Source organism: Mirounga leonina, unplaced genomic scaffold (genome assembly GCF_011800145.1).
Source record: "Mirounga leonina isolate KUSES-001 unplaced genomic scaffold, KU_Mleo_1.0 Mir_418, whole genome shotgun sequence".
Taxonomy (NCBI): Eukaryota; Metazoa; Chordata; class Mammalia; order Carnivora; family Phocidae; genus Mirounga; species Mirounga leonina.
The window spans coordinates 13,128,485-13,145,837 of NW_023270739.1; the positions used below are offsets into that span (position 1 = coordinate 13,128,485).

Genomic DNA, 17,353 nt, shown 5'->3' on the forward strand with positions numbered 1-17,353 from the left:
CTGCCTGAGCTCAAATCCCACCTCCACCACTGATTATATATGTGATCTCGAGTGAATTCCCTTTGTGCCCTCATGTGTAAAATGGACAGAATACTTACCTGTGGCTATTGCAATGATTAAACGAAGACAACGTTCACACTCATGTAAGTGTGTGCCACCATTACTATATAATTGGTGCGAACCCAAATGTGGGAATCAAGCCTCTCCAAGGGGGTCAAGCGGATGCTCCTTCAGTGGCCAAAGGAACTCAGTGCCCACTGGAACTGGGGCATAAACTTGTCGATTTTGGTGGGTCTCACACATGTTCTGGCTCACATTGAGAAATGAGGGTAAGTCATTTCAATGTGGGCCCTTCCCCCCCCACACCCCATGGGAAAGAGAAGTGTCAGGCCAGCCGTGCAGGTCACTGGGTACAGATGCCCCCAGCCTTTGAAGACCTGAGACGATGGGAATTGAAAGGACAGGCGCCCCACTGGGCAACGGTTCAGCTAAAAGTTCACAGTGCTGCACATTTGAGAACTTCCTGACCAGCCGCCCTAGTGTCAAAGGGATCTGAACCTCTCCTTGTCTCCAGCCCTGACATGGAATCGTGAGCGAATGCTTGCGTTCACAAGACAGCGCAAGGCATCAATGGGCTGATTATGTCAAGACATCTGAAGACAAAGCAAAATGAACTTCAAAAGACTTAGGAAGGCCTGGAATCCCCTTTCAGAAGTCAGCAAGTTCAGTTGTTGCTAAAATTCCCATATTGGGCTCACATTTTGTCTTTGAAATTACAGCTCAGATGGCAAGTAAAATTCTTTACTGTATTTACACTTCTGATGAAACAGTTTCACCCTTGACTCTTGTTTAAAAAGATATTTATCTTTTTCGTGGAGAAGGCTTCCTTTTTGAATGCCGTTTCTACATTTATACTATAGCATTCACGTTGCTTTCATAAATATGTGCATGTGCATATTTATATACATAAATGGATTTATGTATTTTTAAATGTACGTATTTATAAATTTAAATTTATATACATAAATTCCTCTTAAATGGAAAGAAGGGGTGGGGGCTGGAGACCTTAATACATCTTTTTTATTATTATTATATAGAGGATTGCATGTTCTTTGGACTTTGAAAAGGAAATACTTTCCAGCTATTTGGCTTGGCAAGTCTAGAAAAAAAGGCACACAGGATCTAATGAAAGGATTTTTTAAGGAAGGAAAGGATTTCGTGAAATGGATTTTAATAAAGGCACTTAGGAAATATAACTCAATCTAAAATATATTCTTAAGAATATACTTCCTGCCTATTTATTCTTTTTAAAAAAATGTGTAGTGCATTCCATTTTTACACATAGATATATACAATTTCCTGGTTGGGGAATGATAGCAAGAGGCTGTTCTGAAGTCAAGCAGGTTTATTATAAAATAAAACACAGATACAGTAAATCCATTTTTTTCTTTTTATTCTTTTTATTTTGCACTATAAACAACGACGACAACAATAACCAGGAACATACTGCTCTTCTTCACTTTCGTATGGATTTCCGGAAATTATTGCCTTCTCTCCTGGAGAAATAACCCAAATGAAAAAGAAGTAGCACATTACAAAATCTGCAAATCCCAGAAGCCCACAGCTTGAAGACAAACATATAGCTTAGTGGATTATAAGGCTAACACTCACTTAGACCAAGAAATAGAAATTTCCCAGATATTCCAGAAGCCCTTCACATGTGTTCCATTCCTCTCTCCAAAAAGAACCACTATCTTGACTTTTGGAGTAATCACTTGCCTGTTTCTTTATGATTTTGTTACCCACGTGTACATTCTTAGCACTGCAGTTTATTCTTACTCACTCTTAAAAATTTGGTAAGTTTAAAATTTTCTTTTGATCTCCTGGCTTTCCTTCCATCCCTTGCTTTTGCTTACAATTTATCTGTTGAAGATCTTTGGTGTTTTGTCCTATGGAATTTCCTACTTGTCTGGATTTTGCTGATTGGGTACTTATGGTGCTGTTCAACATGTTTCTCTGTCCTCTCTGTAATCTGCAAATCAGAAGCTGGATCCAGAGCCCAATAAAACTTTGACTCAGTCATTTTGGCAAGACCACAGGAAGTGGCATGTTATTTCATTAGATAGCATATGTCTGGTTGTCTCTTTTTCTATTATGTCAACAGCCATTGAGGCTCATTGCCTAGATCTATTAATTTGGTGGAGATTGAGAAATGGTGACATTCTAACTCAACATCTCATTTTACTTTATAGCTGGAATAATTTATAAGAAGACACTGCCCTACTCTATTATTTGGTTCCACAGTTGTATGGTTTATATATAAAAGTCAGGAAAAAATGCTTGATTTTTTTCTCTTTACCTATTTTTAACATAATGAATTGGTTCTTTGTGATCCTCAAAAGGGACTAATTTGATTTTTTAGAAAATATATAATTATGACTCATGAATTTAAACAAATTTAACAGCTTTAAATACATTACATTTCTTATCTTTATTCAAACTTACATTGTCCCATTTTTGGCCACCAGAAATTTCTTAACATTGGCAGCTGAGTCCTTTTGACATGACCTGATTAGTCTTTGACAGCATCTTTTCTATTTGGTGGGACATAATGTCCTAGGTTCATCTTGCATAGTTCCTATCCCAAACTTGGAATTAGCTATTTCTCCAAGAAACTGTGGTTTCTTGTAGTAGGAAATTATATTTGAAGATCACAATCTGGGCACTCCAGATGCTTATTGCAGCTAGATTAGTCATGTTTCTAGGTATTTTTGGTGGGCTTATATTTAAATATAAAATAGCTTGTAAATTCATAATAGTGTTTCCAATCCAAATTCAGAGTTGCAGGATTTTTACTTAATTTCTTCCATATCATATATGTATCTCCTTTCTTCAATACCAAGAGCCTTGGTCCTCATGGACATAGTGAATGTGAGGATGAAAATATTCCATCGTTATTCATTTTCTTTATCCCACATAACATAATTACACACACAGTAGTCAGGATAACAATACTAATACTGTCACTACCAATTATAATTACTAAAAGCAGTTTTTTTTTAATTGAAGCTTCATTTTCATTTAGGGTATAGAAAGCTATAAGAGAACATCACTCACACCCTTACAACAACAAAAAGCCATATAACCTACAAAGTCCTATTTTAGTCCAATAGAGATCTGACATCTCAACACAAGCAGATAAACTGAACTTCTAAGATTAATAAACCCCTCTCAGAAGATATGAGACACACAAAATCTTTTACCTCTGGCAGAATGTGGGAGGAAGAAGTAGTAGCCCTAAAAGTGGGTAAGAGCAACTAAAATTGTAACAACTTCTTAAATGTCAAGTGAGGGATAACATGACAATGTAGGAGTCTCAGACATAGGAGAGTCCTCTATGTACTCAATAGCTCTTTCCATTGGTCTGTGCTGAATGCTTATGAGAAAGATCAGGGACAGGAAAGGCGAACTGAGAGTAAGATCTCATTCTTCCACAGTGAGGATGAGTGGGCTCTGTCAAAGTCTGAAGGTGGAGCAGGACTGCTTGGGGTAGCCTGTCCATACCCTAGGCCCTGATCAGTGGCCACTATGAGACAAGGGGAAAACTCTCCCCTACTTCAAAGCAAAGGCTGGCTGCAAAAGGGGAAGGGGTGGAAAACAAGTCTTCATTGGCAGCACTGAAATTAGGAAAACCCTCTGCTGCTAGAAAAAGGAGAAGAAAACTCACTTATACCCAGGATCCTGAATTGATGCAAAGCAGAGTTCTGCTGCCACTGGGGGTGGACAGGAAAATCACTCTCATCCAAGAACTTCTACCATTGCAAGGCAGAATCTGAATGCGACATGGAGGGGTGGGAGTTGCAGGAATGTTGAGAAAGGCAAACTTAAAAAAAAAAAACAAACCCACTTTTTAAGACCATTTACACTTAGTGTAAATGTAAACATAATTGAATTTAAACTTACCACTTAACGTATGTTATTCTGCTTTATTCTGCTGTAAAATGTGGCCCAAACATCTGAGGGTAATCTATATTTTTCCTTGATAAGTTAATAGCTATTTTTACCTGGATGCCTAAGGAATTTTTATCTTTTTCTTTTAAATGTAGTAATATTTCTTGTTATTTCTCAGTATATATTAACATCTTCAGGTACACAATATGCTCTTTCAATATGAAATTTCAAATGTTATTTAATTTCAGGAAACTTTTCTTTAATTACATTTTTGGAATTTGTTCTGTTCCCTTGTTTTGGTTTTCTTCCTAAACTCTGGTTATTCACATATTGGAGCGTCTTTACTATCTTCAATATTTGTCATGTTATGTTGACTACTTCAAGCTCTTTTTTGTTTATTTTTTATTTTAAAAATGTTTCTCCTTTCATCTATTATTTTTCCTGAAGCATTTGTTGTGTTTATTTCTTTTGTGCTCCTTACAGTCCAGGCTTCTTTTCTAAAATAATTTGTTCTTATTTTGAGTTACTTCTTCAGTTCTACTTCTGTTTTTTTCTAATTGTGATTTATTTTGTTCTTCATCTCTCATATCATTTTCTTAATGTCTTCTACTCATTTTGAAATAATAGATTGCAGTTTTAATCTATTTTATGGACATGTCTTTCTGGCATGTTTTCATTTTCCATTTTACATATGGCTTAGTCTTATTTTCCTTAAAATAACTTTTCATGGAGCTTGACCGCCATAGTTTTCTACTGCTCAATTTTATGTGAAATTGGTTTCTGCTAATTTTTAGAGGACGGCGGCTTTCCTCAGGTAACATTTTTAACTTCACAGAGATCACTCCTCTGTGGCTTTTAATGTAGTGTTAAAAAGATAAGGGCTTTCTGGCCGCCGCCATGAATAGCGTAGGGGACGCCTGCACGGACATGAAGCGCGAGTACGATCAGTGCTTCAATCGCTGGTTTGCCGAGAAGTTCCTCAAGGGGGACGGCTCCGGAGACCCGAGCACCGACCTCTTCAAGCGCTATCAGCAGTGTGTCCAGAAAGCAATAAAGGAGAAAGAGATTCCCATTGAAGGACTGGAATTCATGGGCCATGGCAAAGAAAAGCCTGAAAGCTCTTCTTGACCTTGACAGTCACCTTGAAAATAGACTCCTCCAATCAGGAAATTGAGGACACTGGATTTCGTCATTTAAGGCTGTGAAAATAGCCATCGATTTGATGAGTTTAGGAGGGAGGAGTTTTCTTTCCTTCTTGATTTCCTCTCACTTGTAAAAGATGATGAACCATCACTCTTTGCTATGAGATGATTTCTCACTTGCTCTGGCATCTTGCAGGAACTCCATGTGCTTAAACTGAATGACTTCTTGGGATTATGGTTGCAGTACTTGGTCTGGGATCAGCTTTAAATATCCTTTGTATGTAAATACTGATAAACTTGTCAGGATGATCAGGGTTGCCTGACCTCTTGAGTTTTGCTGCAAAGGACATTAGGTACATTGTACTAGGGTTATTATTCATGGAAACAATTCGTTACGATCTCTCTTTTCTCTCAGGGAGCTAAGGCTCTGAAAAGGGATCCCAGCACAACAGTTTTAATCAATGCTTGGGAGCACGGTTTTAAGATTGCTGGTGGACTGGGTTAGCCAAGAGGAAGACAGCTTTAAGAGTTCTCTGCCTTAAGAAGAGGTGTCAGATTTCTGATTAAGATGTGAAAGCTTGAAGAATGTTGCAGTACACACCATTTCTGAGCTCATAGTGTAGTTTAGGAATGAAGATCCTTGGAGTAACAATGGAGGAAGATCCTAAATTGCAAAGATTTGCTGTTGCCAGCTTTCAGCCTAAATTAAGCAAGCCAACCTGTATTATCATTAAACTGCCAAAATGCTGCATTTAGTTAAATGGGAGAAGTTTGTTTTATTTGCCTTGTGTACCTATCCTGCCTGTAATGTTTGTAATCATGAAGATGGAATAAATTGTAACATTTAGTTTCAAAAACAAAACAAAACAAAACAAAACAAATATAAGGGCTTTCTTTGTTACATTTCTTGGTTTTCTTTTCCTTCCTCTTCTACTTTTATCTGAACCTTCTCTTTCTCATCACTGTTGTCTGCGACCTGCTCAATTTGATTCCACTCCCAGAATTTTTTCCTCAGTGTGGGGCCATGTCCTGAAAGGGAGACATGGCTGTCAGTTTCAAGAATTCATAGGCTAGACTGTCCCAGGATTTTCAGTTCTTACTGTGGGACCCCCTACACTCACTCCCGTTCCAGTGGGCAAACTCCTACTGGAATGTCTGTTTCAGCTGCTGCTCCCAAGTTACTTCTCTGTGCTTCTCGGTGAAGATCTATTGGCTATTTGGGGTTCTTCCGTTCTTAGGTGCTTCAGCCATCCTCTTGCTTCCTCTACTCTTCCAGCTTAGATGTTGAGACAATACAGATCTTATGGTTCTATTGGCATTTTTCCATCACCCACCAAATTTTCAGGTTTGAGGGTACACATTCTCACCCCATTTTTATAAATGTATCCCATGGGTATTCATTTGTATCTAGCAGCTTTGTGGAAATTTGAGATCTGAAAACTGTATTTCCACTGTTACCAGCTTCTTCTCAGAATTCCTTGCCCATTTATTCTTAAATAGCTGCTGAATAATTCTCTGAGAACCTTTGTCTTTATTGGACATGTATGATTGAACTACGACTTCCTCTTTTTCCAGCTAGTCCATGCTTCTGGGGGAAATCATTCATTCATTCGACATTCCCTGAGTACCTACCTACCTGAGTACACTAGGCAGTGGAGATGCAAAATTGAACATGATACAATGAAGTCACAATCTAGGGATATGAGCCATGAAATGATGACTTGCATGAAGGAAGGACCAAAAGAAAGCGTGGGGGGGTGTAGAGTGGGGAGAATGATCATCATAGACCTCTGAGCCTGGCCTTTCTGTGTAGAATAGAAGAGGCTCTTATATTCCTCTTTTACTTATTTGTTTATCATCACCATTATCTTGACCATAATACGGTACAGATGCAGAGGCGTAATCAGCATAAACTGTGCTTTCATATTCTTTCATTTGATTTTCACAATAACTCTAGGACACACTATAATTATAGGTGAGGAAATAGAGATTCAGGGAGAAGTGACTTGTTCAGGGCCATCCTACTCAGTAAGTGACAAAGTCAGAATCTAAACTTTGATGAGTCTGATTCCAAAGTTCTTTGCTCCATAGCCTGATACCTCTGTTGTTTTTTTAGAGTTAGTTTGAGGATATTTGCAGCAGACTTCAGCCCACAAACACTTTTATAAAGTTCATGATGACAGAAACTAAGGATTGGCTCAACCAACACCCATCTCCATCTCTTTCTCTCTTGCCTGCCTCCACTACAGAGGCTAGAATTAGTAAAAAACCTCACCTTCCCAGTCTCCCTTATAGACGTGGCCTTGTGACACAACTCTGGCCATGAGATGTAAGTCTGTTCAGTGCTTCTGGGAAATGTCTTACTTTCTTGTTAAAAAGGACACATGTGGCAGGTGGCTGGTATTACCTTCTCATTCTTCACTCTTCAATTGGATGTAGACTTAATGTCTGGTGCCAGGGTAGCCATCTTACAACCATGAGGAAAAGACCAAAAGAATCCAGAGATATGGGCCCTGAACCAAGGTTTCTGCTTGAGAAAATATGAGAACAATGACAAAGTACCCCTCTATATGTTTCGTTTACCATTAGTTAAGTATACTGACGTTAACAGCCAGAAGTGTTCCTAACTGATACACTTGCCTTTGGTAAAAATAAAGACATCATAGACTTTCAAAACTTTCCTTATTTTAAGCAGTAGGAAATGGTTAAAAGCATTTTCTTAACTATGTAAAGTAATTCAGATATAACCGGGGCTAGAGTTCCACTTCTGATGGACTCCCTTTTTTAAAATCCTGCAGTGTTTAACTTTATACTGAGCCTCACTCAAGGCAGACTAGTGGCTACTGTATTTGAGCAGTCAACATTCATGCAGTTTCTGTTTACTAAGGCATTAGCAGAAACATATACTGAAATATATACCACCACATAATAGATCCCAGATGTGTTATTATATTTTTAAAGAGAGAAGAAAAGATAGTTGGAGGAATAAGTAACCAAAAAGCATTTTCTGTCAATGTGATCAGACTTGTATGTAATCAGAGTGAAAAAAAAACAAACAAACTTAGAATGCATGCAGAGGGATTAAGATTTGGTTCACTCTGTTAAATTCAACAAATGATCACCGAGTCTTCCTCAGAGCCAAATTACCTGTGTTACCTCCTCTCAAAAGCCTCTTTCTGCTTGTTATTCCAGTTCTAAAGACAATTAAAGGAAGGTTAATGGACTGCACAGTTCCAGCCACACAGAAGCCGAACTGGGATTCAATCCCAGCCTGCCTTACTTTAAAGTCCACATGATTACTGTTTCAAATAACTCAAAAGCAATTATAATGTCTATAAAGAGACGAGGGAAAAGCATTATTTTTAAAAAGTAAATGTCATTCTGGAGAAGGGAGAAAGTTTTTCCTGGATGGCTCCAGGAAGTGGACCAGTGACTTTTGGTAAGTGGATATTACCAAAAAGCAGGCTTTGACTACATAGCATCATCCTGAAAATCTCTATTTCCTGCCAGCTCTGTATCACACAACATGGCAGGTGTGTCTCTAAATGGCATAAATAAAAATAAGATTCTTACGTATCCTGGAAGGAAAAAAAAATCTCACGAGGGAGATGGAATGCAGTACCTACATACAAAGTGATTACACATGTGTATTTGTTGTTAGTTCCCGGTTTGGGGCTGTGTTCTGAAAGATTGAGGTTGTCAGGTAATCCGTTTCTACGTAAACCAGTTAGCAGAAAGAGAGACAAGTGTCCAACCAGAGCCATCCCACTAACCATCCCTCAAACTCTAGAGATAGTGTGGATTCATGAGCCATGAGAACATGCCAAAGGGACAGCCATTACAGGAAGGTAACCTCAGAGCTGTGATCTTTCATGTACCAAACAGTGGCAGATATATACATGCCTCATCCCTTGGACATTTTTCTTTTAGAGATTCCTACGGGACTCTTTGGATTTGGGGTGTGAGTGTTACCCATCCAATGGACTTTGTTCCTGGGTCCCGTAAAAGGACTTGTTGAATATATAGAATAATAGATGTTCTTTGATGGCTATACATTTTAAGGCAAGAGAGTAGCTGCTGGTAAACTCTTTAGGTGCTAGAGTGTGGATAGTGCTTACAATTTAATGCAAGTTGATGCCCTCCTTGTACTCCACACTTGGGACAGCTAGATCCCACAGAGAAGGAACCACGGGAGCTAGAAAGTTACTCATTTTGCTCTCCGTTAAATATTTAAAACATCCCACATAGCTGTCAGGAGGCTTGGGGGGCCTTACAGGAGTAGATGGGAGGAGGCTATAAATTGTTTTCACCTGGATGGGCTTGGGCCCAAGGCATCCTAAATTTTCAGCCACGCGGGGATGGAGGAAACTAAGGAAAATTTACTCCATAAATCCAGTGTGGAGTGGGGATACTAACTTACTACAAAAGGCTGACCGCTGGAGGATACTCAGGACTTGCAGATTACTATATAATGATCTTATCCAAACTCTGGGTTGTCAACATGGATATTGCCCGACAGAAGGGCAATGAAGTTGAAGCAAATCCCTATTCTTTACTCAGGAGTCACAGAGATGGGGCCCAAGATTCTCCACCAGAAATTATACTGAAAGACACTTAGATCATCAAAGCAGAATCTGGCCCTCTGGGAGGAGGACAGTTGGTCAGCAGAGCAGGGCCCTACTGAGGCTGGCTGGAGAAGCTAGAAACTAAGTAGCACAAAAGCTCAGGATTAGCGAGGGTGTTGGGATAGAAGACAACCTCATGGCCTGGGCCCAGCTGGAGACTGGGAGAGCTGAGATGTGAGCATCCGGGCTTCCTCCCAGTGGAGAAGTCTGCAGTCTACTCAGCAACCAGGAGAATTACAGGGTTTCTATGGGAGCTAAGTGGCCATGGTCACACCTCCAAATCATGGAACTGGGAGCATGACTCACTTCCAAACCCCACAAGGTGTGAGATGAAGGCTATTGATGCAGCCTCGTATTAAAGAACTTGGCTCATGAACCACCTGCTCTGCACACATCCTTCAAGGTTCGTCTCCATCGAATATAATGGGCCTCAGACACCTGTATACATTTCATGATCTCTATTCTGATCAACTTGCTTCAAGCTACCTTACATTCTGCTCTTCCTTCCTTCTGCTTTGCTGACTCATCTCCCTACTGATGCCTCATCTCATCCTGCAGATTGATGCCCGGTGCCACTCACCAGTTTTGATTTTGGCTTCCCTCTTCATTACAGGGTGGACTCTGTCCGGCTGCCCTTCTTTCATTTGGCACAGGTAAGCCTAGTGATCTTACACCAAAGCATAGAACCCCAGGCGCAGCCATTCTGCTGAGCATGCCTAGGCCCACAGATAAGACCCACACAGGGACTGGGTGGGCTAAAGCCTGCAGGTGAATGACATCCATAAGCCAGCAGCAAGCTACTGGAGGAGAGAGAGGACGAGGTAACAAAGAAAGGGTTGGACCTCTGATATGTTCAGAGGCTCACAATGTTTTCAGCAAATTGCTGATTTTTTTACTTTTCTGAAGGTCCCTGAAGTTAGGGAATGTGGTTGGTATTGGAGTCAGAAGGGGTCAAATAATGAGATTTTTAATAAAGTCATGTAGGGGAAACCATAAAAGACAGTGAATTCCTCCAGGAACTAGCAACAGTAAGACTCTGCCATCACTCCTAGGCAAGGAAGATGTGTTTCCTTGACCGCAGAAACTACAAAGGCTGGGAAGAGAAGGAAACCCTTAGAGGGATATGGCCAGCCCCAGATGAATTGATGGGAGAGGATGCTGGGGGGAAAATGCCTTGCCCTCAGAGAAAACTCTCCCATTTTCTGCTGGTGCCACCCCTTGACCTAATTCAACAGGAAGCCAGGGGGCAAAGAAAGGCCCTTGGTGTCAGCCACTCAGAGCAGGGTGGAGAAGGGGGACAATGGGTCTCCTGCAGGAAGAAGCTGGTGAGCCATGGGCTACAGAGGGGATGGTGCCATCTGTCAGCCTATACCTTTGGTCCCCTAACTGGGGAACTCATCTGAGTAAACAAAGAGAGGGAAATGATTTTGGAACTGTCCATTCACAAAAGATGGGGTCAAAGAAGACTTGTTCCTGCTTCACCATCAGCATTGGATATAATTGTGTATATCTCCCCTTCTGGGGCATAAGCCAGGCTCTGGACTAAATTCAAGCGTCCACTTTGAACTTGACACGGTGCCCTAATGGATGTCCTTGGAGTTATTGCCTCTTTAAAGGATCAAGAGCCACATACCCTGGAGACAACTGAGGTATCTGAGTAAGGTAGGTGAATAAAGGAATGACACTAATAATGAACACATATAGCACCTCCTCTGGTTACAAGCACCGTGAATGCGTGTCCACGAAGCTGTTCTCCCTCTCTGTCCTACGCAGTAATTCTGAGCTGCTGTGATTGGTAGACCAGACATTGTATTGTCTATGCAATTCCCCAGATAGGTAGTGATTTTCTACCCTCAGGAAATGTTCTGACAGAGAGGGTAGACACACTACTGTTTCATGCTATGCTGTAGGTGATGCAAAGATGTGAAGATGGATGTAGCCAGAGCCTCATGAGATGGGTGGATGAGACTCCTCAAGGATTTTTTGAGCTGGTTCTTGACAGAAGCCTTGGACTTCTGTGACAAGATCATGAGAACCTTGGCTCTGCCCAGGGCTAGATTTTCTGAATGATTTTACTGTGTTCCTGTGAAGGGACAGGGGGGAAGGAGCACTAACAACAGAGCTCATGTGACTATCTGAAGTGACTTGGTGTTCTCCATAATGTCCTCCTTGCTAGAATCCAGTCTGCAGATACTCCATAAAAATGAATAAAATGCACCTTTTTGCTGCATTTCCGGGCCTCAGGAGCTAGATGATAGGTCTTACTTCCTACCAACCACTGGGCGTCTGTATGCTCATATGGATCTTGGGAAGGGCCCGTGGGATGATGGCCAATGGCCCAGGGACACAGGGCCTCGATTCAGAAGTCAGTGCTTCTGGTGTGAGAATATTCCGCAGCTCAGCTCCACACAGACAAACCTGTGACTGGCACGCACATGCAGCTTAGGAAGGAAGTCAAGTGGATGCTCTCATGTTCCTCGGGCTGACAGCCAGAGAGACACCATGGTGTGTCTCTCTGCTGGCTGTCTATATGCTCAGCTGATTTTATTTATTTATTTTCCAATCCATTGCCCCCTGTTTCCTACCTCCCTCCTAGTCCTTCGGGATTGATCTTTTGCTTGGACCAGGGCCCTGGACTTGTGCTTCAGCCTTCCCTTGGATGCTGCTCCTTGCCTGGTCTCACCCAAGCCCTGAAACTCACTCTGCCTCCTGAAACCTGGCCTCGGGCCATGGGTCAGGTCTCCACGTGATCAGGAGACTCTGTGTGATGGTGCAGTCCCTCCTAGTAACAAGGCCACTTATGGAATCTAAGGTAAAGTGTTATATAAACATGATCTTACGTTATCCCACCACAATTCTGGCAGGTAAGCAGGGGTCCTTATTCTCATTTTCAGATAAGCAAAAAAGGTTAAAATAATCTATCCAAGGCCATGTGGTTATGAAGTGGCAGAATTCAAGTTCATCTCTGCGTTGGAAGCACAATTGCATCCTAACTTTGAAAACTGGCAGGACCCACAGGTAAGGGTTTGGGAACTAGCTGTTCCAAATGAAGACAATCTGCTTCCATCTCATAAGGACTGATTTTCTCTTTCTGCTAATTATTGCAGCATAGAGATAAGGGAGAAAGAATGGTGTGTCTCTCTGCTGGCTGTCAGAAAATTTGTAATGGATGTCGGGTATTCATTCTCTATCCTCTGCTTCCTAGACCACAGGAAATGAAGGAACCTCTACCAGCTGGTGTTTTGGGGTCCCAGACAATCCATTCTGGCACAGGAAAGAAGTGGGGCCCAAGTTAGAACAAAGTGTTCTCAGATAAAATGAGTGATCTCTCCCGTTACGCACATGCACACCCCTTGACGGACTTGCTGGTTATAGCTGCACATGGAACATTAAAACTTGTCAGCCCGAGGAACATAAGAGCATCCACTTGACTTCCTTCCTAAGCTGCATGTGTGTGCCAGTCACAGGCTTGTCTGTGTGGAGCTGAGCTGCGGAATATTCTCACACCAGAAGCACTGACTTCTGAATCGAGGCCCTGTGTCCCTGGGCCATTGGCCATCATCCCACGGGCCCTTCCCAAGATCCATCAACATCCTCCCCATAAGCTGCTCAGGGAGATGAAACAAAGTGCTCCTGATGAATCTCAGTGTTCCTCAGTGCCTCCCAGTCATTTCTGAAAACTCTAGGGCAGTACCAAAGTAGAAGCAGTTCTAACCATGAGAATTGTTCAGGCCTGCAGCTTGTCTGTTAGCCTGGGAGCTGTACCAGGGGGTTATTTTTATAACCTTCAATTTTGCTTCAGGGACCAAGGCTTGAAAGTAGCTTAAGGACTTAGATGAAACAAATTTGCAAGCCTCAGCTGAAATCTTGAAGCAGGTGATCTAACATCTGGAGAAACTAACCACCAGGACAAACTAAGTGCTTTCTCATCCTTTTTAAAACCATGTTGTCAGTCTGAAAGAGGAAGAGGAAACCAACAAAGTTTTGATGATGCTTACAAGTCAATTTCCTGCTTTCTTTCTCAAATAGTTCTGCTGACCCCTTAGGCGGCTAGTTTTAGAAACTGGGCTATAAATATGAACAGTAATAATAATACTGCGTGGTATTTACATCAAAGCTCCCCCTCAGCAGCGATCACCACCTGCTTCCCCCCTCCCCACCCCCCGGCTTGTCCTCTTGGTGTGAGGGTCAACCAGAGGCCTCCTCTGCTTTACTTCAGGGACTTGAATTCCCCTCCCTCACATCTAGAGGGGAGCCACCTGCTCTCCAAGTCTCTCTCTGCCTCCCCTCTGCTCACTCCCTCTTAATCTTTTATTCCCCCTCACTCCGTGCTTCCCCAGCCACCCAAGTCCAAAGTCATGCTCAGGCAGGTGGAGTGTAGGAGTCCTGAGGGTAGGAGGTGTTGGAAGGAGGGCTCTGTGATCTGGGTAGTGAAGAGAGCGTTCCTTTCTTTCCCCCCATCTCAAGTCCCAATTGAAAAAAAACAAAAACTAAAACAAAAATGTAGTCTTCACAGTAACCAGGTCCCAGATCTTTGGGCGTGAACATGCAATTCTCTGAAGTTTCTATAACTCTGATGATGATCATCCTGTGACCCATTTTTGGATCATCAGGATGGAAACCTATTACATTTATTTGTCCCAAACACTGCCCCGCCCCACCAAACTTGCTATGAAATGAATGCTTTGCCCCCAAAATAGCATGGTTTTTTTTTCTATCATGAAAAGTTAACAAAAAAGACACTTCTGCCATAATTTTACCCTGATTTTGACTGGAATTTGTGGAGATGTTTCGCTTTCATGATGATTGGAGGATCCTCTTGGCATTTAGGGGGTGGGAGGTCAGAGCTCCCTCAAATTCTGCAAGGTTCAGGGTAGTGCCTGTGCCTGGCCTATTAGTGGATGCTTAACAAATATTTATTTATTTAATGAGCAGAACCTTGGCTATAGTTTCTCATAGAAACCTTTCTTAGGGAAGTAACTCTCATCCCATCTGAGGACCTTCATATTGGTCACACACACACACACACACACACACACACACACACACAAGTAGGGCAATTTCCTCATACAAGAATGCTAATCTGGGATAAATTCCTCATCCTTCTTCTCTAAACTGTAACCTCCTCAGGGGCAGGAACAACAATCCATATGGAGGTTCTTAGGGCTGTTCACCAATATTTACAGATCTCCTCCTTTTGGAATGAGACAGAATTATACTTTCCCACCTGCTTTTCATTGTTAGCCATGATCAAATGACTTGCTTTGGGCAATGAAATATGGTGGGTGCTGTGCCATTTCTGGAGGGATGCTTAGGAGCCAGTGTGCAATCCACCATGTTTGTTTCCTCCCACTACAGAGACCATGGATCCCAGTAATGAGATGGGGCTCTGGGTACCTGAGTGAGGATGAGTAGTCTCCCTACTGAGCTGTATTGGGTTTGTAGAATCCAAGTTCCACCTTGGCAGGCTGAGAACAGATTGTGACCAAGGAATAATTTATTGTTTTGTTAGGCCGCTGAGATCTGGAGGTTATTTGTTACCACAGCAGAATTTGGCTTATCCTGAGTGCTGTCGTTTAAGCTGAAGCTGTTGAGGAAAACCAGGAAAAAGCATGCCGATCTCTTCACCAAACATCTGAACAAAATGTGAAATAAGACACACAGAAAGGCAGATGGAGGCCAAACTCTTAGCTTTATTATTAATTTAATCCAGAGAATGCTGGATTGAAGCAATCTTCCCCATGAAGGGTATACTGGTACTGGGGTACACCTGCTCAGCTAAGCCTCATGGCTTTTTCTGGATGCATCGGTTTGTTAGGGCTGCCGTAACAAATACTACAGAGTGTGTGGCTTTAAGAACAAGAAATTATGTTCCTCACCATTCTGGAGGCCAGAAGTCTGAGATCAAGATGTTGGCAGTATTGGTTTCTTCTGAAGCTTCTCTCCTTGGCTTGTAGATGGCTGTCTTCTCTTACCTGTGTTTTCACATGCTCTTCGCTTGGTGTGTGTCTGTGTCCTAATCTCTTCTTATAAGGACATCAGTCATATTGGATTAGGGCCCACCGCCAAAGGCCTCATTTGAACTTAATTGCCTCTTTAAAGAATCCATCTCCAAATACAGTCACATTCTGAGGTACTGGGAGCTAGGACTTTGACATATGAATTTGGGGGGGTGGGGCACAATTCAGCTCATAACAGTAGGTTTTTCAGTTGATGGTGCAACTCCAAAGAGCCAGAATGGTAAAACTGAGACAAGTATGCCCCATTATAGTCTTTACAAGTGTATTATTCACATGGCACTCCTTGCAAATTGACTGTTGGCCTGGCCACCAGCCTATCCCAGGGTGGAGGGGATGAAGGGGTAGAGAAACGTCAGCCATTTCACACCAGCTGTAGTCTCTCCACGTGGAGGAGACATTGAGAACAAGAGGAAGTATTCCACTCCTCACAATCTGCATCTGGTTCAGCCTGTATCCTCAGCACCCAATACAGGATTTGGTTCATGGAAGACACTCAGTAAGACAAAACGGTCTCTTCTGTGACATTTCTTAAGTTTTTTAAAAAACTTGGTCGCACTTTTGTGCTATGCTGTTCTTAGCCCATGTGTCTATTTTCCTTCTATTTCACCCCAACTGCTAGGAGAAAGCATTTCCTGTGTCGCTGACTACACACCACATTGGACCAGGCACACAGCAGCTGCCTACTGAGCTGGTGGCAAATCGAGCTCTGGGTTTATTTTTGACTTCTGAGTTTCTCTCACTGCACTCGGGCCCAAGAAAAAGGAGCATGGGAGAGAGGACCCTGACTAGGCAAAAGGCAGGGGAATCCTTCAGGCGCAGGGCTGACAACTGTCTCCCCAGTAGAAACCAAGCCACTGTGATAACAGCCATGGGTTCCTGCAGTCCTAATAGGTGTGGAGAGGGTCTGGCAAGTCCCATCACCACAGGGAAGGAGAATAAAAGTGAGGGAGACCAGCCAATGTGCACGGCCCTGCCACTGAGAAGCCAAAGTGGCCATTGAAAGATTAATGGGCCACCTGGTTCTCAGCTTCATAACAAGGGAAGAGGGAGAAAGCTTTCTGAAAAATCGCAGTGGCTTTGGGCAGAGATTCCAGAGGAGGGGGTTGAAGGCTGCAGGATGGGCTCCTGATCCTTTTCATCTCCCCAATCCTTGCTTTGTTTTCTCCCATAGTCTCTCACCAGCCCACTTCTTGGTGTTTTGGCCTCACAAAATGATTTCTGCCTTTCCTTTCAGTTGCCCTGTCACCCAACCTTCTTCCTGTTCTCATTCATCAGGGACAGGGGCACTTTCGGTGGTGGAAAGACACAGATTTTGGAATGCAGCCTGGGCTTTCAGCTCACCCCCACATCTTTCTAGCATATACACAATGTATATGGATTGTGTTTGTTCCCTTCCTTTGTGGATGGCACCCATATATTTCATCGTGCAAATGTCCCTCCCTGCTGAAGGCGATTCTGGTTGAGATGTCAGTCAAGTGGCACCACCCACCACACCATGGCAGAAGGCGTGTGATCACAGCTTGCAACCTCACTTGACTCAATGATTGATCCAAGGTGGCCAACCAGGGCCAATTTGAATGCTTCTGGAGATCAATATGGGCTACCAGCTGGAAGG

At 42.4% G+C, this 17,353-nt stretch overlaps 1 protein-coding gene across 1 annotated transcript; it reads left to right on the top strand.

Annotated features, from left to right (window-relative positions):
• Window positions 1-4,848: 4,848 nt before the first annotated feature.
• Window positions 4,849-5,940, top strand: LOC117998519 (TP53-regulated inhibitor of apoptosis 1-like). The gene has a single exon (XM_034987268.1). It carries the CDS (start codon window positions 4,849-4,851, stop codon window positions 5,077-5,079), a length of 231 nt encoding a protein of 76 aa, XP_034843159.1. The 3' UTR covers window positions 5,080-5,940.
• The last annotated feature ends 11,413 nt before the right edge of the window (window positions 5,941-17,353 follow it).